Here is a 27,866-nt window from a genome sequence, read left to right as displayed (position 1 = left end):
AAACTATTTAAATAAATACCAGATTTAATACTTAACCATTGTATAAGACCATGAGTGACCATATATAATCACTACGTGGACGTTTTCTGGATCTTGACAGTTTCACCTTTCCTTTCACCATTCCCCCCCGCCACCCCGCAATACTATCCATACCTATCTTCTACAAGCATATTCTTTAGGTAACCAAATGCCCATTTTATTTAACACTTTGACTCTCTAAAGCCAGTAAAGGCAGTAAAACAGAATAAAAGAGAATCCTATAATAAGGCTATATAAATTACACTATATTTTTATTAGAAAAAAAATTCTAAATTACTCTCAAAATTCTTCCTCTTGAAAATAAGTCAATATATATATAGAAAAAATATCCTCTACTTCCAATATTTTTCACTTTTTCAAATGCATTAAACTTATCATTTGCTCTTTACTAGTCCTTCACATTATACCACTAGACAAAGCCCTTAAAAAAAAGAAAAAAAAAGAATGAAAGCAGGAAAATTTTAAAATATGTTTCCAGTATCATACAGAATTGCTTGGATCAGAACTCATTCTCCTGATACTTCAACTCCACCACTGAGCTAAAATTCCTTCCAAGTTTTAGAGAACAGTGCTCTTACTGTCACCATCTCTGCTAACCATAGGATAAGCATTGGCCATTCCCCAAATTCCAGAACCACTTGCCATTTCACTGCTTTCTTCCTACACTCTAGTGGCAGTAGCTCAATTGGGCAGCTTGTCAAAAAGATTCAGAGTATAAAGCACTTGGTGATCTTTAACCAAATGTATTTGTTGTGTATACAGCATATGCCATATATATGTATTTCACACATTATAACAGAACATAGTGAAGGACACACTGCATAATCCTAGAATCCAAAGACTTCTCTTTGAGAACTTTTCCTTAAAATAATTTACTTTTATTGAGCTAAAAGTGTTGATTACTTCTTTTAAAACAAGCAAATACCATTTCTTGACAATTATTACAATTATTGTTCCCTTCGAAGAAATACCAATGGCTTACAAATTTATTGCCACGTGACTTGTGGAAACTATATTGTCAAATAGATCACACTCTCTGAGAGAAGCAGTACCAAACAGGGTTCATATTCCTTCCAAAGACTTAGCAAAGGAACCATGAGAGATAATTTTTCATAAAAGAAAAGATAAAACTATTATAAATGTTTATAATATAAAATGATAAAATGATGCTTAGATTCCTTTTTTATTTAATAAACATTTATCAGGTGTCTGGTATATGTCAGGCATTGCTAATCAAATAGACTTGGTGCTTGCCACCTTGAAGAAACTGAGTCTAGGGACTTCCCTGGCCGGCCGGTGGTTAAGACTCTACACTTCCACTGCAGGGAGCATGGGTTCAATCCCTTTTCGGGGAACAAAGATCCCACATGCCACGTGGTGTGGCCAAAAAAAAATGCAAGAAATTGAGTCTACATTTATTGAACAAATAATCAATGTCTGGTGTGTGGGGTGGTAAGTGCTATGAAAGAGGGATGCCTAGTCTGTCAGGACATAGAAGAAGGGCATCTATATCAGCATCAAGGTGTCAGTAAACACTTCCTGTGAAAGATGACCTGGGCTGAGTTTTGCTACGTAAGAATTGGCTGAGTGAAAAGGGCAATCCAGGTGAAGGGAATCGCTGGTAACAGGCACAGAAGCATAAAGCAACATGTACCATTCAAGATGCTATGAGTCCTTACTTGGAAGAAAGTTTGAGAGGGGAACAGAATCAGGAAATGAGAAGGGAGAGGATAGTAGAAGCCAAATCATGGAATGTTGTGGTTTAAAAGTTTGAACTTTATCCAGAAAGACAGTCCCCTAATCCTTCAAAGGTTACTAAAATGATTTTAAGCAGGGAAGTAAAATGAGTATATTTTCATTTTTAAAAAACATGTTTGGCTTTGGTATAGGACAAGGCTAAGGCAGTAATCCAGAATTCAGAAGGCAACATTAGGAATGGAGATGAGAGAACAGATCTGAGAAACAAAAGGAGATAGAATTTGTTGAACTTGGAGGCTAATTGGAAGAGAGGGTAGAATAAAAATGAAGAGTCTAACTGACTTGGTAACTAAGTGGATGGTGGTACCAAAGCAGAGAAGATAGGAGAAAGAGTGGGTCTGAGGTGGTAGGGAGCAGGGAGGAATGATGAATTTATTTCAAAATATCTTAGGCATTATTGTTTTCTATATATTGTCCAAAGAATCCCTTTAATATATAAATCATATATAACTATAGCAAAAAACTCTGCTGTATTTGACGTAAAGTTTATTGTGGCTAGTATATTCATTTTAACTAGTTAATTAGCAAAAATTTCCTGATTTTCTTAAAGTTATGTTTGGGATGGGGAGAGGAAAATTTTGAACACCCCGCAGTCTCTTTTACAAAGCTGAACAGGAAAATTTGCTTCCTTATCCTCTCAAAATAGTTCCTAGCAGCAAGCTGATATATAAAATCATTCCATTAACTAAAGAATATTGTGCAGTTCTTTATAAAATAGCCTTCAAATGAGACATTCATTATAATAAAACTGTTCAAGATATCAAAAAGTGAAATATACACTTTTATTATGTAATATTTTTGTGTGTGTGGTTTTTTTTTTTTGGAGTGTAGTTGATTTACAATGTTGTGTTAGTTTCAGGTGAACAGCAAAGTGATTCAGTTATACATATGCATATATTCATTCTTTTTTAGATTCTTTTCTTATATAGGTTATCACAGAATATTGAGTAGAGTTCCCTATGCTATATAGTAGGTCTTTGTTGGTTATCTATCTTATACATAGTAGTGTGTGTATGTTCATCCCAAGTCCTGATTTATCCCTCCCCATTACATTTCCCCTTATTATGTAATGCTAACATAGCAGCAACATGAGTTATACATAGTTTATGCAAAACAATTTTTATGTTTAGGAAATCTAAACCTCCAGAATAATGAAAAAATAAAAAATGTACCTCTGAGGTGGCCAGTTCTGAAACTTCCATCTCCAACTGTTTACAAGGAACTTTATAATTTGTTTACTTATGGGAAAATATGTCTTCAGCCTCATTAGTCACTTCTCATTTTATGACAAAAATTGTACATTTCTCTTTGTTTATTATGGATAAACTATGGCATGAGGGGAACTGAACAACTAAAGGAAGAACCAGGAGGGGGGTCTGAGTTTTGGAGCTGCCTAAAGAGCCACTCTGCTTCCAACAGCTAGCTCCTCAGAGCTCTACAAAAGACTAACTAAACTCAAGTCAACTAGAACACAACACTCAAATCTAATTCGGTAACTAACATCAGGAGTGGTCTGCTCCTGCGCAGAGGACCAGAGTACTCACTTTCTTTGCGAACGTCCTCAAGTGCCCCAGTAAGTTCTTCCTTTAAAACTGTGGCTTCTTGAGCAATCTTCTCTCCCTTGTCTAATAAATTCCAAGTTGCTTCCTCCACAGAAGCTAGAAGGACTCTGGCTCTTTTAGAACGTCCTTTTTTCCTGTTGGAAGGATTCTGGGGACAATTTACAAGTGTAGTAACCTAAAATTGGAAAAATACAAGTCTCTCATTAGACAAATTGTGAGAGGAACACAGCCCTAGGATATCATAGCCCAAAACAAAAGGAAGTATTTCTTAATAACATGATTCATTCCCAACACTACTGGTACATTCCCAAAAGTCAGGTCAAGGCACCAAGAGCAGTATTACCAGCGACCACAGAGTTCCTAACTAAAGACAGGAAGGAAGGGAGGGACGGGGGGAGTGAGGAGGGGAGGGAGGAAGGAGGGATAGAGATTGAATCTCACCAAGTTTTACTATTGGACCAATGCAAAATACACAATACTCAATATATATTATTTGATATACATATAGCAAATGATTATTTATATCACTTTGTAGCCAGCAATCTATATTAAGAGGGAGGCAAAAATAATTATAATTAAGTCAATAAGTATTAATATATGTAGGTTAAGAATAGAGATTACTAATGTTGGGGCGGGGGGTGCAGAACCACTCTGAAACGTGTAAAACAGTGGTTACTTCAGAAGGACAAAACCCAAATCGTTACTATGATCTACATTCTGGCCCTTTGTAAACTCTTTTACCTGTCTCCCACACTCCCTCCAAATCAGTTGGCCTCTCAAGCAATCAGGTCCTCCTCAAAGTACCCTATCAAGAGGCCTTCCCTGACCACCCCAATCCCCACCCTCTCCCACTCTGTCCCCTCACTACACGTTATAATTCTTCAGAACATTTATAGAGCCTGACATTTTTTATTTGTTCATGTATGTTTATGGCATCCTTCTAATACTAAAATGTAAACTCCATGAAAACAGGAAATGTGGTTTGTTCTCCCTCACTCGAACAATCACAAAGTAGTTGTTCAATAAATATTTCTTGTATTAATGGCTTAATGAATGGGGTAGTTGAACAGAGGGACGTTTTGATGTCTATATTTTGAATTGCCTGAATATGTTAATAATGAGCATGTATTACTTCTGTAAATTTGTTTAAAATAAGAATAAACTCATGGGACTTCCCTGGTGGTACAGTCATTAAGAATCCGCCTGCCAACGCAGGGGACATGGGTTCAAGCCCTGGTCTGGAAATATCCCACATGCCACGGAGCACCTAAGCCTGTGTGCCACAACTACTGAACCTGAACTCTAGAGCCCACGGGTCAAAACTACTGAGTCTGCGTGCCACAATTACTGAAGCCCACGCGCGTAAAGCCTGTGCTCCACAACAAGAGAAGCCACTGCAATGAGAAGCCCATGCACCGCAACAAAGAGTAGCCCCCACTTGCCACGACTAGAGAAAGCCCACTCACAGCAATGAAGACCCAACACAGCCAAAAATAAATAAATTTTTATTTAAAAAATTAAAAGAATAATCTCATAATAAGAGCATTGTTTGGAGATAGAAATTAAGCACTTATATTTGGAAACAAAACCTTATACAAAATTACATTGTGAAAAATATCCATTTCTTAATTAAACCTTGAATTCCAAGAAAAAAATTTGGTTTACATTTTCATAAGCAAACCTGGAAGATCCCCATTGCAGAGGAAGAAAGAAAAAAACCTTTTATCCAGTATTTAAAATAGAAGACCTGAAAGTCTTATTGAAAGCTAGGCTGGTGCATGTCATCAAATAGCCGAGGCTTTTAACAAATATGCATCACATCTTTGACAACAGACTATACATAATCCTTCCTGCTCTGCAGTCCCTGGAGATTTTGCTTGTTTATTATTAATGGAGCATTAAGTATTTGTTTATTTGGTTATCTGGACCCAGTTCTTAGCCAGGAACTGAGAAAGAACTTACAAGCTATGGGGGAAATATGTGGATGAAAATTGTTTTTGTCTGCTCTGCTATTCCCTTCCCCTGTCCAAAAGACCCTCTTCTTTATTCTAATTTGCTTTATTCCCATATTCACAACCCAGACTGGAGTTCCTTGTAGCAAGCCTTTATTTCCTTTCTTGGAAAATGAGAATAACCATATTATCCTATAAGATTATATGAAGTTTAAATAATATAAAGTGTTTTTTAAGATGCATAACATGACACAAAATTTGGATGCCATTTAATGTGTGTTTTCTAGTCCATTCCCCATGGAAACCTTGTCAAAGATGTTCTCTCTGGGTCTACCCATATCTTGCTCTTAGGGTCCCCTGTGCTAAATGTGATGAAGTCAATTAACAAAGCACATTCTATGTGCTTTACAAGCAGTCAAGTAGGGCCATGTGTCTTTATCATGCATTATGTAAAGATGATAATAAGTCTGATTTATTACATGGGTTTTCACATATTCCAAAAGATGAATATCTCGCTATTATCAATCTAATTTATATATCAAGAGTTAAAAGATACTTGCCCAGATAAAGACAAATTATAGCACCTTGTTTAAAACCTTTGTCTAAAACGAACAATAAGTATCATTGTCTAAAATCTTCCTTCAGAATTTATTTTAAGTGCCACAATTCATGACGCTTCCCACTGAACATTCCTCTATTGTTCTTTAGATCCTCCAAGCACCAAATGTTTTCCATAGAATAGCCTGAGCTTTGAAATTAAAATGAGCATTCCAGAAATGCTTCGTTCCTTATAATAAATGCCAGAGAAGTAAGAAATGTGAAAAGAACATTGTATAAGAACATTGTGCTTCCATCAAAAAAAAATGCAATTGCAACTTGTTCAAGTTTAAGCTGTCTTCTTTTTAAATACCCCAACATACAATAGTTATTTAATATTGATTAAACTAAAGTCATGATGCTTTCAATGATTCATTTTATTTCAGAAAGTAAATATGGCTTGGTAAGCCTGGAGGGGAAAAAAAGAAAGCTAAAACTTTTTTTTACCCCAAATCACCTATGGGGATCTAACTGACTCCCATAGGTGATTGTGACTACTGAAAGTAGATGATTCTCACCAAGGGTTGGAGGGTGCCTATGTTATTTGAAAAAGTCTCCCATCTCTTCAAGGAATACCAGCAAACAGTAAAATTAGCCCTGAAGTTATTTTGTAAAGTAATTCATATTTCTTTTTTCAATACAAAATCGGTTATATTTTTACAAATACAAAAATTTTAGTTGGAATTTACAGCAAAGATTATTCTAATATAGGCTCCAAGCCCACATCTTGCTAGCCTTTCTTTTATCACTGTGCACAACTGATCCCTTTCCCTCTTTATCAGACCTTAGGGGGTCCCTCTAATATGGATAATCTTTGACTTCAGGTGTGCATCTCTTAAAGAACTTGGGTTCATTCACTTTTCTTCAGTCTATAAATCTGTATTAGGCTTCATCATAGATACAGAATGAGCTCCCCACTGAAGTAGTCCTAAATTAGAGGCTTTGAGTAATATAAAAGGAAGAAATTCCCTACTTTATTCATTCTGCACATGTACAATTCCATAAAACCAGATGTATTTTAAGAGTATGTAATATTTATATATTGAAATTTAGAGTAACAAAAAATAAAAGGGCTTTCTAATCTTTCCTAATTCAAGTGTGCTTCCCTAGTTGCTCCAAACATACCGAAAATTAAGTTGTCCAAAAGACCCTTCTTCAAGTCATTGATAATTTCAACTGTTCCTTATTTCCTACAAAAGCAACTTTCACTGTGTTAACAAAAGTACTGGGAAAGACTGAAATGTTAAGAATCCAGAAAATACATATCCTTCGATTAACATTCAGCACTCCCCCAAAACCAAATACAATTTTCTTTTATTTCCTTTTAAGCCAATAAACATTTATTGAGCACATATTATGTTCAAAACAATATCCTAGCCATTTAGAAAATAAAGATAAAGAAGCTTCAGTATGGTGATATGAAGGGTACACAACTAGCTGCAATATAAAAGGCAGAATAACTGCTTAAACTTATAAGTAAAAAGAAGTGCTGAAGAGATGATAAACATTCACAAGGATTAAGCAGGGCTTCCAAAAAGAGCCATTAAAGACAGATGGTTTTCTGGCATGACAGATAGAGGGGAAGGCGAGCCAGGTGAAGGGGACCATGTACAAAGGGGAAGAGATGGAAATTATTTTTGTCTGAGAGTAGCAGACAGTCAAGTTTGGCAGACTACGGGGTAAAAACAGGAAATTGGTTCACAAATCAGTCTAGGAAGTAGGTAGTAGCTTAAATACAAAAAGTGCTGAAAGTCAAGGAAAGAGTTAATATTCAATTTAATAGGCAATAGACACTTCACACAGCATACCCAAAGTGGAAACCTTCTTCCACCAACCTGCCTTTCTTTCATCTGTTTCTTACCTCAGGCACTGACACCTCTAGCCTAAGGCAGAAACCCAGAGGTCATCTGGGCTACTCCCTCTCTCTTATCCTCCTCTCCAGGTTCTTTATATTGTCTCTTTAAAAGCTTTGTTGCTGGGGGACCTTCAAGATGGTGAAAGAATAAGACGCGGAGATCACCTTCCTCCCCAAAAATACATCCACATGTGGAACAACTCCTACGGAACACCTACTGAACGCTGGCAGAAGACCTCAGACTTCCCAAAAGGCAGGGAACAGATGCCCTCAGGCACCCTACATGCAGAGGCTGGGCCAAATCCAAAGCTGAACCCCAGGAGCTGTGTGAACAAAGAAGAGAAAGGAAAATTTCTCCCACCAGCCTCAGAAGCAGCAGATTAAATCTCCACAATCAACTTGATGTAGCTTGCATGTCTGGAATACCTGAATAGACAAGGAATCATCCCAAAATTGAGGCGGTGGACCTTGGGAGCAACTGTAGACTTGGGGTTTGCTTTCTGCATCTACTTTGTTTTTGGTTTTATCTTTATCTACGTTTAGTATTTAGAGCTTATTATCATTGGTAGATTTGTTTATTGATTTAGTTGCCCTTTTCCTTTTTCTCTTTTTGTGAGTATCTATGGGTATGCTTCTTTCTGTGATTTTGTCTGTATAGCTTTGCTTTTACCATTTGTCCTGGGTTCTGTCCGTTTTTTGTTTTTTTTGTTTTCAGTATAGTTTTTAGCGCTTGTTATCATTGGTGGATTTGTTCATAGGTTTGGTTGCTCTCTTCTTTCTTTCTTTTATTACTCTTTAATTTCTTAATTTTAATATTTTTTTATTTTAATAACTTTATTTTATATTATTATTTTTTTCTTTCTTTCTTTCTTTTCTCCCTTTTCTTCTGAGCCATGTGGTTGACAGGGTCTTGGTGCTCCAGCCTGCTGTCAGGCCTGAGCCTCTGAGGTGGGAAAGCCAAGTTCAGGACATTGGTCCAGCAGAAACCTCCTGGCCCCATGTAATATCAAACAGCGAAAGCTCTCCCAGAGATCTCAATCTCAACGCTAAGACCCAGCACCATTCAACGACCAGCAAGCTACAGTGCTGGACATCCTATGCAAAACAACTAGCAAAAGAGGAACAGAACCCCACCCATTAGCAGAGAGGCTGCCTAAAATCATACTAAGGTCACAGACACCCCAAAACACAACACCAGATGCAGCACTGCCCGAAAGAAAGACAAGATCCAGCTTCATCCACCAGAACACAAGCACGAGTCCCCTCCACCAGGAAGCATACACAAGCCACTGAACAAACCTTACCCACTGCAGGCAGACACCAAAAACAACGGGAACTACAAACATGCAGCCTGCAAAAAAGAGACCCCAAACACAGTAAGTTAAACAAAATGAGAAGACATAGAATTACACAGTAGAAGAAGGAGCAAGGTAAAAACCCACCAGACCAAAAAATTGAAGAGGAAATAGGCAGTCTACCTAAATAAAAATTCAGAGTAACAATAGTAAACAGGATACAAAATCTAGGTTATCAAATGGAGAAAATACAAGAAACGTTTAACAAGGACCAAAAAGAACTAAACAGCAAACAAACAATGATGAACAACACAATAAATAAAACTAAAAATTCTCTAGAAACAATCAATAGCAGAATAACTGTGGCAGAAGAATGGATAAGTGACCTGGAAGATAAAATAGTGGAAATAACTACTGCAGAGAAGAATAAAGAGAAAAGAATGAAAAGAATTGAGGACAGTCTCAGAGGCCTCTGGAACAACATTAAACGCACCAACATTCGAATTACAGGGGTCCCAGAAGAAGAATAGAAAAAAAAAAAAGGGGGACTAAGAAAATATTTGAAGAGATTATAGTTGAAAACTTCCCTAATATGGGAAAGGATATAGTCAATCAAGTCCAGGAAGCACAGAGAGTCCCATACAGGATAAATCCAAGGAGAAACACGCTAAGACACATAATAATCAAACTATCAAAAATTAAATTTAAAAAAATATATTAAAAGCAGCAAAGGAAAAACAACAAAAAACACACAAGGGAATCTCCATAAGGTTAACAGCTGATTTTTCAGCAGAAACTCTGCAAGCCAGAAGGGAGTGGCAGGACATATTTAAAGTGATGAAAGAGAAAAACCTACAACCAAGATTACTCTACCCAGCAAGGATCTCATTCAGATTTGATGAAGAAATTAAAACCCTTATAGACAAACAAAAGCTGAGAGAGTTCAGCACCACCGAACCAGCTTTACAACAAATGCTAAAGGAACTTCTCTAGGCAAGAAACACAAGAGAAGGAAAAGACCTACAATAACAATCCCAAAACAATTAAGAAAATGGTATTGGAAAATACATATCGATAATTACCTTAAATGTAAATGGATTAAATGCTCCCACCAAAAGACATAGACTGGCTGAAAGGATACAAAAACAAGACCCATATATACGCTGTCTACAAGAGACCCACTTCAGACCTAGGGACACATACAGACTGAAAGTGAGGGGATGGAAAAAGATATTCCATGCAAATGGAAATCAAAAGAAAGCTGGAGTAGCAATTCTCGTATCAGAAAAAATAGACTTTAAAATAAAGACTATTACAAGAGACAAAAAATGGCAGTACATAATGATCAAGGGGTCAATCCAAGAAGAAGATATAACAATTGTAAATATCTATGAACCCAACATAGGAGCACCTCAATACATAAGGCAAATGCTAACAGCCATAAAAGGGGAAATAGACAGTAACAAAATCATAGTAGGGGACTTTAACACCCCACTTTCACCAATGGACAGATCATCCAAAATGAAAATAACTAAGGAAACACAGCTTTAAATGATACATTAAACAAGATGGACTTAATTGATATTAATAGGATATTCCATCCAAAAACAACAGAATACACTTTCTTCTCAAGTGCTCATGAAACATTCTCCAGGGTAGATCATACCTTGGGTCACAAATCAAGCCTGATTCTGCCTGCAGAATCAGTTAATAAATGAAAGATCTAATTCCACAGCTAACCTAGAAGTGGATATCTGTGGGATCAATCTGAATCTGTGGAGGAAAAGGTTCAAAAAAAAGTATTCACAGAAGTGAAGTGGATCAGAGGTGATCAGAGAACCCAGAACAACAGGGCAACAACATTGGAGTAAGTAAAAAAAAAAAAAAGAGTCTGATAGAATAAAAGGCCTAGGAAGCAAGCTAAGAAGAGGTGAAGCATGTTCCGCGACTGACATCTGCCCATAGCTAAGTTCAGAGCTATCACGTTCTGGTGGTGGGGGCATCCCTTGTATGTTCACCATACACACTCCCAATGGACTTGTGCTATTTTAATCAAATAGCTACCAGATTTTCTTATCTTTATTTTAATTTAAGAAGTGGCTTCCTTTTTCTCAACTATTTGTTTCTCAAGGAATACTATAGCTTAACAACCTTCCCATGGGAGCAGTTTTCTAGCAGTAAAGGAATGCAGAAATTGAATAATTCACTTTATTAGAATCAACTATACTGAATCACCTTAAACTTTAAAACATTAGAGAGGCAGAATTAAGTTTATTTCTTCATCCTACTGTAAAAATAACATCTTTATACTTATTAAGCCTTGGACATATAAGTAGTTAAAAGACATTTACTTTACTAACTTTCAAGATTACTTGTTAAGATTATAGTCAAAACTCCAATATTTGATTATAATCTACAAGAACACTATATGTGTGCAGACTTGTCTTTGAGATTTTCTTGGAAGCTTCAAGATTAATTCTGACATAAATTCTATTGATAGAAAAAACAGCAAGGATGAAAAAAAGAAGCTTGGAGATAAAACCAAAGAAATATAAGTAAATGGCATCATGCTCATTCAAAATGACCTATAAAAATGACAGAAATCAACCACAAACAAATGAAACCTGAATTATTTTCTGAAAGAAACAAAGGAAATTATATTCTAGGAGGTTAAGAAGCCAAAGCAGGTCCTCTCCCTGCTACCCGGAAGTCAATCAGATCTCTCTGTAGAAATGAACCCTTTGGGCATCAAGGCATCTATTTTTTTTTTCCCTTGGCTAAAAGAGAGGAGAAAGAAATTATGCTGAGAGTGCAGTATGGCAGAGAGGTTCTGCATAGGAGTCAGGGAGAAAAGAAGGACATGGCGCTGAGAGGACTAAGGATTAACAGTTTCCATCCAGACACTTGGACAAGGAGAGGAAGGAGATTAGGGGAAAAGCCGAAAGGGGTTGTTCTCATAAGCAACTTTATGTGATTCTAGGTACATGATTCATTGGGAACCAGATGACAGAGTGAAGCACAGTTAGGAAGAGAGGTATTCTCCCCTCTTATGAAGGAGCCCAGTTCTGCTACCTTGAAGAGAGGTATTCTCCCCTCTTATGAAGGAGCCCAGTTCTGCTACCTTGAGGATTCGAAGCTTTAGAGGCATTGGGACCTTGGCATGTACATTTCTAGTCTTAAAATGGGTATCATTGGCAGTTACCTCCCACACATCAATAAGATGCAACCAGCCAAAATGGAAAAACATGGTGGATAGACTGCTTTGGGGGCACTGGTGAGTCAAACCTCAGAGACTCCAAAAATTGGAGATGAAGAGAAGAGCAGCAGAGAAGCTTTGAAGGAAAATCTCCATTCTAGCATAAGTAAGTGAGGGCAATTATAAGAACCCTGGCTTGCTGCTACTAACAGAACTTCTTTTGAACTTTCAGCCACCGAGGAGATTGGAGGCCAGGGAATCTGATGACATAAGGAAGACAGGCATCAGGCCTACCACGGCCCATGCTCAAGGGAACTGGAAACTGTGAGGCCCCACAGAGGCTAGAGTATTATTCTGAGACTAGTTTGTGGTTTAGAAATTGGAAAGATCCAATTAAAACCATGGTAACTAGGTAATCTTACTGCCCCTCAACAGCAGGAGTTTGTGGATCTAAACTTGAAAACTGCTCCAATAGAACTTTCCTCCATGTCTCTATTTCTTTCTGTGTGTCTTTCAGCTTTGCACATGATATAATTGTTTAACGGTAGGTAACTGCATAACTCTCCCCAAAGTCAATTCCCCCAAGAGAGGATGGCAATTGGATCAATTCACCATCATCCCCCAGAGGCAGAGCTCTCATGACAGATTGCCTCACAGGCTTCTTGTCAACCTATAATTGTCAATAAGACAGTTGCCCATCCTGATAAAGTCAGCTGTGATCAGGGTGGAAAGGTGACTAGTCATTAGATGCAAAGTTAACAAACAAGGAACCCTTAAAAAGGAGACAATGGAAAGATAATAGTTTTTAGGGCTGTTCACAAATATTCCCATTCTCCTGGGCACAGGGCAAGATCACACACCTAGCATCCCCACTGACCACATAACTTTCTCTGACAAAAGCAATGTGAGTGGAACTGACATATGTCATATCCAGGTGGACATTTTAGGAGCCCTTGCAAGATTCATAATGTTCTCTTTCCCTGTTGTAACCATAGTGGAAATAAATATTGAGATGGAATCTACATTAGCCTGGGTCCCTGAGTGCCTGTATTAAAGCAGAGACCCCCAGCCAACTCACATTAAAAATGTAGCTTGGGGCTTCCCTGGTGGCGCAGTGGTTGAGAGTCCGCCTGCCGATGCAGGGGACACAGGTTCGTGCCCTGGTCCGGGAAGATCCCATGTGCCGCAGAGCGGCTGGGCCCATGAGCCATGGCCGCTGAGCCTGCGCGTCCGGAGCCTGTGCTCCACAACGGGAGAGGCCACAGCAGTGAGAGGCCCACGTACCGCAAAAAAAAAAAAAAAAAAAATGTAGCTTGACAATCCCACTATTGGGCATATACCCTGAGAAAACCATAATTCAAAAAGAGACAAGTACCACAATGTTCATTGCAGCACTATTTACAATAGCCAGGAAGCAACCTAAGTGTCCATCGACAGATGAATGGATAAAGAAGATGTGGCACATATATACAATGGAATATTAGCCATAAAAAGAAATGAAACTGAATTATTTGTAGTGAGGTGGATGGACCTAGAGTCTGTCATACAGAGTGAAGTAAGTCAGAAAGAAAAAAACAAATACTGTATCCTAACACATATATATGGAATCTAAAAAACAACAAAAATAATGGTTTTGACAAACCTAGGGGCAGGACAGGAATAAAGATGCAGACGTAGAGAATGGACTTGAGGATACAGGGACGGGGAAGGGTAAGCTGGGACGAACTGAGAAAGTAGCATTGACATATATACACTACCAAATGTAAAATAGATAGCTAGTCAGAAGCAGCCACATCGCACAGGAAGATCAGCTCGGTGCTTTGTGACCACGCAGAGGGGTGGGATAGGGAAGGTGGGAGGGAGATGCAAGAGGGAGGGGATTTGGGGATATATGTATACATATAGCTGATTTAATTTGTTATACAGCAGAAACTAACACACCATTGTAAAGAAATTATACTCCAATAAAGATGCTAAAAAATAAAATAAAATAAAGGGGAGGCATCCCTTAAGAAATGAGGGAAAAAAATGTAGCTTGAGCAGGAAACGAACTTTTGTTAAGCCTCAGAGATTTGGGAGTTGTCTTATCACAGCATAGCCTAGCTTATGCTGACTGATAAAAAGTTGAGCAGATACTCTTCAACTTGACCCAATGAGTATTATAGAGTACATAAAAACCATTCCTAAGGGACTCCAAGAAATAGATGTGAAACACTATCGAAGTGGAAACCTTGAAAAGGCTAAGAGGTCCTATAAGAGTTAGAGGTGGGAGCCAGAGGAATAATGTTTATTACTATTGATCTAACTCTATATTCACCACTTGAAAACATGGGATATATTTACATCAGAAAATATATTTGAATCTTTGCCCCAAAAAAGATCATCTATCTCATAGGAGATAACATTATAAGGAGCTTGTTATTGTTCTTATCTTAAAGTATTTTAAATTAATTCTTCTAGCTCACATTCGACATGAATCTGACACATAGCAAATTATATTTTGTGGCAAATAAGATTATAGACAGTTCCATTATGTAATGACTGTAGCATGATTTAAGCAGTTTATATCTCCTTCAGAGAGTATACAACATAGAGATGTAAATTCTTTTCATTGCAATTCTGCATAAATAGACTTTCTGCAGTGCATTGCCAAACTTGGATCTTGAAAGTGATAAAGTACAGATGCCTACAGTTGCAATCATAAAAATGTAATTGCTGAGAAAAAAATTATTTCTGATCCATTGGAGGAATTTATTACAGAGGGATGAAACTGTGTAAGTTATCACACACAGAAAATGAAAGTGAATGATTGAAATATATCCCAGGCTGAACATCCCTGCAAAATGACCTAGTGATTTACCTGTCCCCAAGAGAAAAAAAAATAGATTAAAGATAAATCAAGTTTGGTGGGGAAGACTCTGGTAACTATAAAAAAGAGCAGAATAAAGATTTATGAATAAATGAATTTAGAAGTCAGAGTGACATAACAGTATCTATGACTAATTACTCCAAAAATTAAAACATAGTTTTGACTTTGAGTTATATACAGAGATGGTAAGTAATTTCTGTGAAACCTTGAAAGCAAAGGAATATAACATGAAGATAAATAATGATGAAAGGTGAAAAATTTTTAATGGGGTTACTAAACTGATAATATTATCTGGTGGCATTATGAACTTAAAGATCATTGAATTCTTTTGGAATGTTTTCCACTATAATCAAAGACTATATGACATGCTTAAACCATGTAACTATTTCAAATTAAACACTCTCTGAAAAAAAGGAATATGATGAGATATTTAGTATGATGCTATTCTAGGAAAAAAACCTTTAATATAATTTAATGGAATTTTTTACTTGTATTAATAGGTAATACATGATCAAAGTGACAGATACAAGAAGGTTATGCATCAAATCCAAAAAGGTTAGTTATTTTAATTTAATAACTTTGAAATGTGCTGTTTTTTTATAAGGAGAAACCCATTATAATGAAAATCAAGAGTGTATGCAAATAATTTTGATGTACAAAAAGTCTCCTTTATGAGATAGTTCCTGAAAATAGTAAATATTCTATAAATTATTTACATTTTTAATTTCATTTTACTTGAGTATTACTAAGATCTAGAAACTTTTCTTCTGAGATATTGGTGAAGTAGTATACCAAACTTCCTTGAAGATAAAATTAGCACTTACACTTTCATGTAACTGAGAACTATCTGGCATACAATAAGCACTAATTTCTCTTCCCCTGACTCATTTACTTGCAGATCATGAAAAGTTTGAATCCAGGCATCACATTAAAAGCCCTCTAAAATTAGCATAATCACACTTTTCAAAAGAGTTAAATTTCTTCTAATCAAGGTTATCTTCACCCTTCAGGTAATTTTCACCCTTCTAATTTTCTAGGTGGATTCAATAAATGTTTATAGATTAAATAGTTTTTAAACATGCCAGAAAAATACACCTATATTGTGAACAGCATACTCTTTAATGTGAATTTACCGAGAACACTCTCTATTGACTGCTGTATCAAGGTACTTGAATAAAGCAAAATACCTATTGATTTCATTTAGAATATAAAAAGTAGTTTCCCCATAATGATACTTGCTCTGTTCCTAAGAAATATGTCAGCAGCCTTTGTGATTAACAAGTCTTAAGTCCAGCTCTAATGTTCCATAGTTATAGTACAAATAAGGGTTATGCAGTGGCATTAATGTACTTGGCCTTTACCAGCCATCTCCAAAATGAAGGTCATTTCCCCACCCCACCCCCAGTAATTGCACTGGAACAAAATCTGAAATAAATTGTGAGAACTCGCTTAATACCTTCTCCAAACTCTTCCAAAAAATTGCAGAGGAAGGAAAACCCCAAACTCATTCTATGAGGCCACCATCACCCTGATACCAAAACCAGACAAAGATAGTACAATAAAAGAAAATTACAGACCAATATCACTGATGAATACAGGTGCAAAAATCCTCAACAAAATACTAGCAAACAGAATCCAACAACACATTAAAAGGATCATACACCATGATCAAGTGGGATTTATCCCAGAGATGCAAGGATTCTTCAATATATGCAAATCAATCAATGTGATACACCATATTAACAAATTGAAGAAGAAAAACCATATGATCATCTCAATAGATGCAGAAAAAGCTTTTGACAAAATTCAACACCCATTTATGATAAAAACTCTCCAGAAAGTGGGCATAGAGGGAACCTACTTCAACATAATAAAGGCCATATATGACAAACCCACAGCAAACATCATTCTCAATGGTGAAAAACTGAAAGCATTTCCTCTAAGATCAGGAACAAGGCAAGGATTCCACTCTCACCACTATTATTCAACATAGTTTTGGAAGCCCTAGGCACGGCAATCAGAGAAGAAAAAGAAATAAAAGGAATATAAATTGGAAAAGAAGAAGTAAAACTGTCACTGTTTACAGATGACATGATACTATACATAGAGAATCCTAAAGATGCCACCAGAAAACTACTAGAGCTAATCAATGAATTTGGTAAAGTTGCAGTATACAAAACTAATGCACAGAAATCTCTTGCATTCCTATACACTGATGATGAAAAATCTGAAAGAGAAATTAAGGAAACACTGCCACTTACCATTGCAACAAAAAGAATAAAATACCTAGGAATAAACCTACCTAGGGAGACAAAAGACCTGCATGCAGAAAACTATAAGACACTGATGAAAGAAATTAAAGATGATACCAACAGATGGAGAGATATACCATTTTCTTGGATTGGAAGAATCAATATTGTGAAAATGACTACACTACCCAAAGCAATCTACAGATTCAATGCAATCCCTATCAAATTACCAATGGCACTTTTTATGAAACTAGAACAAAAAAATCTTAAACTTTGTATGGAGACACAAAAGACCCCGAATAGCCAAAGCAGTCTGGAGAGAAAAAAACATCACTGGAGGAATCAGACTCCCTGTCTTCAGACTCCACTACAAAGCAAGAGTAATCAAGAAAATATGGTACTGGCACAAAAACAGAAATATAGATCAATGGAACAGGATAGAAAGCCCAGAGATAAACCCACACACATATGGTCAACTAATGTATGACAAAGGAGGCAAGGATATACAATGGAGAAAAGACAGTCTCTTCAATAAGTGGTGCTGGGGAAACTGGACAGGTACATGTAAAAGAATGAAATTAGAACACTCCCTAACACCATACACAAAAATAAACAAAATGGATTAGAGACCTAAATGTAAGACTGGACACTATAAAATTCTTAGAGGAAAACGTAGGCAGAACACTCTGACATAAATCACAGCAAGATCTTTTTTGATCCACCTCCTAGAATAATAGAAATAAAAACAAAAATAAACAAAGGGGACCTAATGAAACTTCAAAGCTTTTGCACAGCAAAGGAAACCATAAACAAGACGAAAAGAAAACCCTCAGAATGGGAGAAAATATTTGCAAATGAATCATCAGACAAAGGGTTAATCTCCAAAATTTACAAGCCGTTCATGCAGCTCAATATCAAAAAAACAAACAACCCAGTCCAAATATGGGCAGAAGACCTTAACAGACATTTCTCCAAAGAAGGCATACAGAAGGCCAACAAACACATGAAAGAATGCTCAACATCATTAATCATTAGAGAAATGCAAATCAAAACTACAATGAGCTATCATCTCACACCAGTCAGAATGGGCATCATCAGAAAATCTACAAACAACAAATGCTGGAGAGGGTGTGGAGAAAAGGGAACCCTCTTGCACTGTTGGTGAGAACGTAAATTGATACAGCCACTATGGAGAATGGTATGGAGGTTCCTTAAAGAACTAAAAATAGAATTACCATATAATCCAGCAATCCCACTACTGGGCATATACCCTGAGAAAACCATAATTCAAAAAGAGTCCTGTACTGCAATGTTCATTGCAGCACTATTTACAATAGCCAGGACATGGAAGCAACCTAAATGCCCATCGACAGACGAATGCATAAAGAAGATGTGGTACATATATACAATGGAATATTACTCAGCCATAAAAAGGAACGAAATTGGGTCATTTGTAGAGATGTGGATGCATCTAGAGACTGTCATACAGTCAGAAAGACAAAAACAAATACCGTATATTAACGCATATATGTGGAACCTAGAAAATGGTACAGATGAACCGGTTTTCAGAGCAGAAATTGAGACACAGAAGTAGAGAAAAAACACATGGACACCAAGGCGGGATAGCAGCACGGGGTGTGGTGTGACGAATTGGGAGATTGGGATTGACATGTATACACTGATGTGTATAAAATGGATGAGTAATGAGTAATAAGAAAAAAAATTTAATTAAAACAAACAAACAAAAAAAACCCTTCTCCAAAACACTTGGTAATATATATGAAAAAGCATAAGAATTCTCTTATCTTGGCCACTTACTTTTACATTTAGTAACTAATCCTAAGGAAACAATTTGAACGGATGACAAAAATTTATGTACGAAGATGTTCAGAAGAGCATTATTTATAATGGTAAAAAACTGAAACAACCTAAATGTCCAAAAACGAGAGGCTACTTTAAAAAACTATGGTGCAGCCATATAAAGGATAATTAAACAGCAGTTTTGTTAAATCTCATTCTTACAAAGAATGAGGAAATTATTAAAATATCATTTTAAATAGAAGAATGAGATAAAAGCTATAATGAGATAAAAGCTATATATACAGTACCATCTCCACCTTGTACATATATATATGCTTTATATATTTAAGATATATCTACATTCTTTAATATTATAAAGTACTAAGAAGATAACAAAAATCACCCATTATTTTACTGTACTGGAAGTACATGCATCACAATATTAATGTTTACCTCTTACTGTTAAAATTGTATTTTTTTATTTTCTGGTTTTTCATTGGGTTTTTGTTTTGTTTTGTTTTGCTTTTCCTATTTTTTTAGTGAACTCTATTAGAAAAACAATGAACATGTTTGTTTGTTTCTTTTTAACATGAGACCATTCTGTGGGTGGCTAAGATAGGGACTTCAGTGGAGTCTCAGAATCATCTAATATCAATTTCATACCAGATATTAGTGCCTTTTAGATGCCAAAGTTCATGACTAAGCTATCATCAGTGAGGCACTTGTTTTGAATTGTCTTTCCAGTAGGAGATATCGACTGTGCTAAGTAAAAAAGTGTACAAAGCCTATTCTCAGAGCTACTCCCCTCCCCACCATCCACCTCACAAAGAATACAAGCAGATTTTTAAATTATCAGAGGTAAGGTCACTATTGATTCTCACTTAAGAAACCCTTGAGTACTTCAAGGCCTTAGAAAAAGGGACAATTTGTCTTAGGACGTATGACGTAAGGTGGCCTAAAGGGAGGTTTCCTCGCAAATTTTGGGTTAAAAACAAGAAATTTAAATCTATATTATAGTATAAGTTTCTTAAAGCTCTGCTTTAAGAAAAGCCAATGAATAAACTCTGGGCTTACGTAATAAATAAGTCAGAGAATCATTATGCATATTATCAAGGAATTATTTACTTTATGAAAGACTTTATCACAGAATGCCTTAAATCTCTGCTTTTCTCATACATTTTGGTATTTCAAAAATAATTTCCTATTTGACAAATGAGCCACCATGTACTTTGGGGCAAGTTACTGAAATTCTCTAGGCTGTTTCCTCATCTATGTAACAAGGATGGTTTTAATCATGCTGCCTGCCTCACTCAGTTTTCATGACTATCAAACAAGATAATTTACATAAAGTTACTTTGAAAATTTCATACGCATATTATTACTTCTGTTGCTTTTAAAAGAGAATCTGGGGAGGAACTTTCAGAATTTTATCATTACTATTACTAAGTACATACTTTTGTACACTTTAAAAACATTTTGAAGAACAATTTTAGATAACATATTCATTCTACAAAAATCAAATCTTTCCTTAGTTCATTATCTATTTTTCCTATGTTTTTTAGTTCTTTTTCAGTTACTACATGTTGTATTTTCCATGGTATTAATACCTGGATTATGAGAGGCTCCAGCAGCTTCTCTACGGTGAATGTCTGGACCTGCAGATCCTGAGGATTGACATTCAGTGTGATTGGTGTTTCAGCTGACATGACTGCCTGGGCACAAAAACAAAAAGACACTTATTAATAAAGAAAAATACCTTCTAAAGGAAAGCACTAATGAAAATCATAGTGTACATGAGATTAGTATTCAAGCACCTCCTCCTGCTATCAGTTGTAGCCCTCAGAGGACCAGGGTGCCAAGTCCACCTACAGAGAAACAAGATATTCCCCAACTGTTCTCTGAGGTCATGCTTCTGGGCTTAGGTCCTCTGACAAATTAATCTACGCTAGTATGTTCATGACTGAAATAATAACCAGCCAAGGTGACTTTGCATTTGATCAGGAGTCTTAAGTGAAAAAGAATGGCTGAGTTGGTGAGACATATCTTACGGCAAGCAAGTGCTTTGACTTCCATGAACTCATAGCACTGAGACAGCCAGAGCCCATATTTTGCCTATTGTTAATGACAACTCAGATGAGGAATCAGATAGGAATTTGGAAGACAGGTGCTACGTCTCTACAGGTGCTATGTCTCTATTTGTCTGGGGAATTGTTTGAGGGTTTTGATTTGGAGAAGAAAGTTTGGGGCAATTTACTTTCCTGTACAGAAAAAAAACTAATATAAATTGGCATTGTTATTATAAAATGACAAATCTGAGAAGGCATTGATATTTGAGCAAGACAAAATAAGAAAAAAACTGCAAGCCATTCTTTAAGACATGAACATTAATCTTAAAAGTCGATGCAGTGAGATTTTCGCATAAGAATACATATATATATCAAATGACCATATGTGGAATTTCATAACATATCCAAAGTAACACATCCGCCGTGAAGACTATTACCCAAATCACTAAGCCCACAGATTTGTATTAACTTGTTCACAGTCAATAATCACCCAGCAAGTATTTACTGAAGGCTCACGGAGATAAACAGTAAGAAACACATCTATCCTATATATAACTTAGCCTATTAAAAATAAACTTAGAGTCTACAGGAATGTGTGTTACTATCAATGCACAAATCTTTCCATTTAACTGTTACCTATTTTCTTTCAAAGTTTCCTATACTTGCAGGCTAAGAGAACATAAGAATCTGCCCCTAGAAAATATCTTGATATTCCCTACGATACTCATTGAAACTAAAACAAAAAAAGAATTAGAATGCATTACTTTTACTTTAGTTTCTCTATTTATTATTTTAGATATAAGGGCAGATAATTGTTTTGTTTTTAGTTGACTGGTTGATTCTATGAATGGACTATGGATGGATAGATGAATGAGTGAAAGAATGAATGAATGAATGAGGACACATTTTCATGGTGTCTCTTTTATCCAGAATCAGTCCTTTTAAGACTCCTCTCACTCTCAGTGATTCTAGGAAAGATGATTGTTCTTTTTCCTATACCTATGCCTCCAACCTCTAAGGGAAATCAGAATCTCAGGGTAGGGCCCATGTTCCCTCCCAACTTCTTCCCCTGAGAGTCTACCCCCATTCTCCTCCAACCCTTTCTCCACTCCCACTGGTCTAGTTCCATAAAATCAGCATATCTTTGCTCTTCAACCTCTCCCACTCACTGGACCCTTCCCCTGGATCCATAAATGTGTTACTGTATATAACCAAAGATAATAATGATGTCTTTGTGTACATGTAACTGAAAAGATCAGTGCTTCACCAAGGCCTTTCCACACCACATATCTGATACATGTGCAGAGAGAGATGCACAAACAGAACCACCCTATAACAAAAACTCTTCCTTCTTGGATCTTATCTTAATGTAATCTAATTCTTAGATTAGTAATAACAATTTTTTTAAATAGAGACAAATACTATAGAACCTAGAAGTCTTACTGCTCTCCAAATATTGGGCTGGCCAAAAGGTTTGTTCGGTTTTTTCCCATAAGATGGCTCTAGTAGCACTTAGTTGTCTTTAACTTCATTCAAAACAATTTTGTTAGATTGTATGTGACAGCTGTCGTATCAGCGTGCATTTAAAAAAAGACATCAAAATTGATGAATTTTTGTGTAGCCATTTTAATATTGAAGATGGAAGAAAAAAGGCAACATTTTCAGCATATTATGCTTTATTATTTCAAGAAAAGTAAAAAAACAACCGAAATGCAAAAAAAAAGATTTGCGCAGTGTATGGAGAAGGTGCTGTGAATGATCAAACATGTCAAAAGTGGTTTGTGAGGTTTCGTGCTGCAGATTTCTTGCTGTACGATGCTCCATGGCCGGGCAGACCAGTTGAAGATGACAGCGATAAAATAGAGACATTAACTGAGAACAATCAATGTTATACCACCTGGGAGACAGCCGACATACTCAAAATATCCAAATCAAGCGCTGAAAATCATTTGCACCAGCTTGGTTATGTTCATTGCTTTGATGTTTGGGTTCCACATAAGTTAAGCAAAAAAAACCTTCTTGACCATTTTTCCTCATGCAATTCTCTACTTAAACGTAATGAAAATGTTCCGTTTTTTTAAAGAAATTGTGACCAGTAATGAAAAAGTGGATACTGTACAATAATGTGGAATGGAAGAGATCGTGGAGCAAGCGAAATGAACCACCACCAACCACACCAAAGGCTGGTCTTCATCCAAAGAAGGTGATGTTGTGTATATGGTGGGATTGGAAGGTAGTCTTCTATTATGAGCTCCTTCTGGAAAACCAAACAATTAATTCCAACAAGTACTGCTCCCAAGTAGACCAATAGAAAACAGCACATGATGAAAAGCGTCCAGAATTAGTCAACAGAAAGCTCATAATCTTCCATCAGGATAACGCAAGACTGCATGCTTCTTTGACGACAAGGCAAAAACTGTTACAGCTTGGCTGGGAAGTTCTGATTCATCTGCTGTATTCACCAGACATTGCACCTTCAGATTTCCATTTATTTCGGTCTTTACAAAATTCTCTTAATGGAAAAAATTTCAATTCCCTGGAAGATTATAAAAGGCACCTGGAACAGTTCTTTGCTCAAAAAGATTAAAAGTTTTGGGAAGACGGAATTATGAAGTTGCCTAAAAAATGGCAGAAGGTAGTAGAACAAAAGGGTGAATATGTTGTTCAATAAAGTTCTTGGTGAAAATGAAAAACGTGTTTTTATTTTTACTTAAAAACCAAAGGCACTTTTTGGCCAACCCAATATATGCCACATGGCTACACTCCATGATTCTCTTACTGTAAAAATGGATGTGTGAAGTATTCTTGAGAATAATAGGAATCTGCCGAAGACTGTTCCCAGTGACTTACCATAGAAATTTGTACATAGTCAAAATAGTGAATTTCAAATATGCTTATAATCAAATATACTCATAATATTTATAATTCTTTCATGTGTCTTCAGCAAAGTTTGATATTAAAAACAAAGATAATTATGCTGAAAGTTTCAAAGGAAACAATTATGACAAATCTAATAATTTAAAGCATTTAAATACAACTATATACTCCAAAATTGACTATACTATTAAAAACACTAATACATATTAATCACTTTGTGTATAGTATCAAAACATTTTCTAGTCAACTCAGGAAATTGATTTGGAGATCAAGGTAATAATAGGCAGAAAACTGTAGAATTTTGCAAATGAAGTCAAAGCAAGGTCAAAGTCCGACAAATTGTTAGACCTCTTGTAGCAATAACACAATGTGAATCCAAAACAAAAATTCTACTAGGGTGTGGATATTATACCCCAAGGCGTTTGCATTTTATAATCCACAAAATTTTAAGAGTTAGAAAGTACCTCCCAAACAATTCAAGGACACCTCCTACAGCGTCCTTCATTTCAACAATGTACTGGGCTTGGATGAATAGAAATGAGATGCTCACTATACAATTAGATGCCAGTGATTACTTTTATAAAGTTCTTCCTTACGTTGAGTTGAAATCTGCCACTTTTCAACTTCTATCCAACAGAGACTTCATAAAGTAGGAAAGGTACAGGTTTGGAGACAGGCAGACTAGATTAAAATCCTAGTTTTCAGAATCAAAGGGAGGAAAACAAATCTCTTGACAGCAGTAATAGAGGTCTCTAGGGATAGTCCTTAAGGCAGAACAAAGTACCCATGTGGATCCTGCCCGTCTCCCCAAGTTGTCTTTGCCCATAAGGCCTGAATTTTCTTTACTCCACTTTATTCCTTGCTTTAAATTGAGCTTACAGCAATTTTAAATTCATTTAGTTAACAAGCATTTCATTTTTAAATGCAGTTAACTCTGAGAGGTCATGGGGGACACACATTCAATCATGCTTTGGAAGAGTACATGAGACCAAGGTGATGTGTCCTCCCAGAACCCATATGTACCCTTTCTGACACACTCAGGATATCCAGTACCCCCAACTCTCTGCTCAATCAGCCCAAGCCTACTTCCAGTACCTATGCCAGCCTCTTCCTGCAATCCATCCTTCCAAGAGTGAATTACAACATGCCCATCCTTACACCTGAGAGGTAGCCAAGAGGCAGCTGTTTGCTGATGAGTATGTATGGAGCTTGGACATGCAAGCTGGGCTGTCCACTTGCATGTACCCAAGGCCTCTCAAGTGCAAGACAGAGCCACAAGTGGAAAGAAAAGGAAGCTGATCATCAAGGCCAGGGGTGAGCTCCCCATCCACCACCTCATTCTAACAAGAAATTTCAAAGAGTACAAGAATTCTAAATACAGATCTATCCTTCCAGGTCATTTTGAAGGTATATTTCTCAAGGTAGAAAGATAGGAGGATAGAACCTACTTTAGTAGCTTGTTAGCTTGACTTGTAGCTTTTACATATGTAAGTATGGTATGCAGGCCTCCATTTTATACTTTCAATCTGCTCACTACAAATGTTAAGGATCAGCCTGCCCAAACTTTCTAGAACTCCATATCACCAAGTTCTTTCTTTTTTTGGTCAGATTTGCTCTTTCATTGTTTCCTCAATCTTCTAAGACATGCAGTTGACACAGAGGTAGGGTAAAAAGTCATCAGTTCTTCCACTTTTAGGAGAAGACTTCCAAGCTTCTATAACAAAATTACTTCTCTTTTCCTCTCTTTTTTCCCCTCATTCAAATGCTCTCTGTTATTATTTTTTCCTTAAGTTTATAGGTTTCCATGCAAGAGTATATGTATATTTCTTTACTGTTTTATTAAAATTATTTTTGTGATCATTCAACATTACATTCATGAGAAAATAAATAAGTATATAAACAATTTAAATACTCAAAAACACAACAAAGTTCATATTGATGACCTGGGTGATGGCAGCAGAAGTGTACAGAAGTGGTCAGATTGTAGATATATTGTGAGCCAATAGGAATTCCTGACATATTGAACACAGGATAAAAAGAACGCAAGATATCTTTAAGTTTTTTGTCTGAAGCAACTGGAAGGATGGAGTGGCCAGTAACTGAGGTAGAGATTGCTGCAGAGAAGGAACAGGAATATGAAGAGCCCAGTTTGGGACATGATAAATTTGAGATGCATATTAGACATCCAAGCGAAGATGTTAAGTAGGCAGTTGGATATATGAGAGCAGAGTTTGGGAGAGAAGTCTGGGATGAAAATACAAATTTCAGAGTTGTCAACATAAAGGTGGATGGAATGAGACAACCAAGGAGGAAGTAAACAGGAAGAGACAGGTCAGAGTGAAAGGACTACTGTGAGTCAGCGGAAATATAGGCAGTGGTACTCAGAGGTTTATAGAATTAAGATTAGCCTTTGAGGGACTTCCCTGGTGGTCCAGTGGCTAAGACTCTGCACTCCCAATGCAGCAACCCCTGGTCAGGGAACTAGATCCTACATGCCACAATAAGAGTTCTCATGACACAATAAGAGTTCACATGCCACAACTAAAGATCCCATGTGCCGCAACTAAAGATCCCATGTGCCACAACTAAGACCCAGCATAGCCTAATTAATTAACTTTTTAAAAATTTGCCTTTGATTGAACTAGTAAAATATGGCTCTTCTGGCAGACCAGTTAGAAAAAGGGTAAACATAGCCCAGTAGGTATTAGCAGGAAGGCCCCCAGTTTGTCCAGCAGAGGGAGGGCTAGATTTCAGCTCCTCTCAGCCCCTCAGCAGGGCAATATGCAGCAGCCAGTGTGAGACAAACTGCTGCTCCCCTACTCCCATTGTCTGCTTTATAAAGATTCCTAAATTCTCCTACATTTCATCACCATTGGATCTCAATAATTAAGAGCACTGGCTTTGAAGTTGGACTGCCTGGGTGAGAATCTAGGCTGTGTTCCTTGCTCACTGGTGACTTTAGACAAGCTAGTAAACCTCCCTAAACATCAATTTTATCATCTGTAAAATGAGAATAATAAGAGTACCCTCTTCAAAAGGATCTTGAAGATTAAAATTAAAAATCCATATAAAAGTCATAACTTGACCCATGCTTCAGACACCTACTAAGGGCTGAACAAATATTAGTTGATATTATTACCCCCTTTTCAACAGGAAAGCGGAATCTACTTGTCTACATTTAGGTTAAACATATCTCTTTCATCTATAGAGCTTGTAATTATTATTCAAGAATGCAAGAATGCTTTCACTCTTAGTTCCCATAACTAAAGGGCTTAAAACAGAGCTTCCCTCTGGTGACTCATTTCATTGGATCTCTTGACTTCAAAATCTAAGGCATATTTCCTACATGTGCATTAATTAGAAATGCAACATGCCTAAATACTCTTTAAAAAAAAATTCCTAATGCATAACGGCCTCATAAAGGATCTTGAGCCCTTTGAAAGTAATTCCAGAGTGATACATAAAAGGTATGCACTAAAGTTAGGGCTACAATTGTTAAATGCACTACATGTCCAGATCCCCAAGACTCTGAACTTTTTATTTCCTTAACTTCCAAGAATTCTGGGTTTCAACACGATAAAAAAAGTTACATTTCATAATAAAAAGTAAATATCTTTAGCATGTGAAATTCAAACTTTCAAAAGCTTCTTGGAAGCATTTGAAGTTCTTTTTAACAACTTTTGGATAGTCATCTTACTGATGTTTTTTGAAAAATAATCAAATTGAGCTCCTCCCCCCCAAATTATGAGTT

General features: G+C 36.6%; 1 protein-coding gene across 2 annotated transcripts in view; it reads right to left on the bottom strand.

The window, feature by feature from the left end:
• CTNNA3 (catenin alpha 3) overlaps positions 1-27,866 on the bottom strand; it is a 1,595,169-nt gene that overhangs the window by 1,529,085 nt on the left and 38,218 nt on the right. For both annotated transcript variants that reach the window (XM_027130128.1, XM_027130127.1), the window contains exons 2-3: positions 20,780-20,884; positions 3,342-3,534 (exon numbers count right to left, since the gene is read on the bottom strand). In XM_027130128.1, coding sequence (XP_026985929.1) covers positions 3,342-3,534; positions 20,780-20,878 — 292 coding nt within the window. In that variant the 5' untranslated portion in view covers positions 20,879-20,884. The remainder of the gene's footprint in view (positions 1-3,341; positions 3,535-20,779; positions 20,885-27,866) is intronic.

Source organism: Aethalodelphis obliquidens, unplaced genomic scaffold (assembly GCF_003676395.1).
Source record: "Aethalodelphis obliquidens isolate GAN/ISIS:26980383/991018 unplaced genomic scaffold, ASM367639v1 scaffold37, whole genome shotgun sequence".
Classification (NCBI taxonomy): domain Eukaryota; kingdom Metazoa; phylum Chordata; class Mammalia; order Artiodactyla; family Delphinidae; genus Aethalodelphis; species Aethalodelphis obliquidens.
Note: the sequence above shows the minus strand (reverse complement) of the source record. Positions and strands in the feature narration are given on the sequence as shown.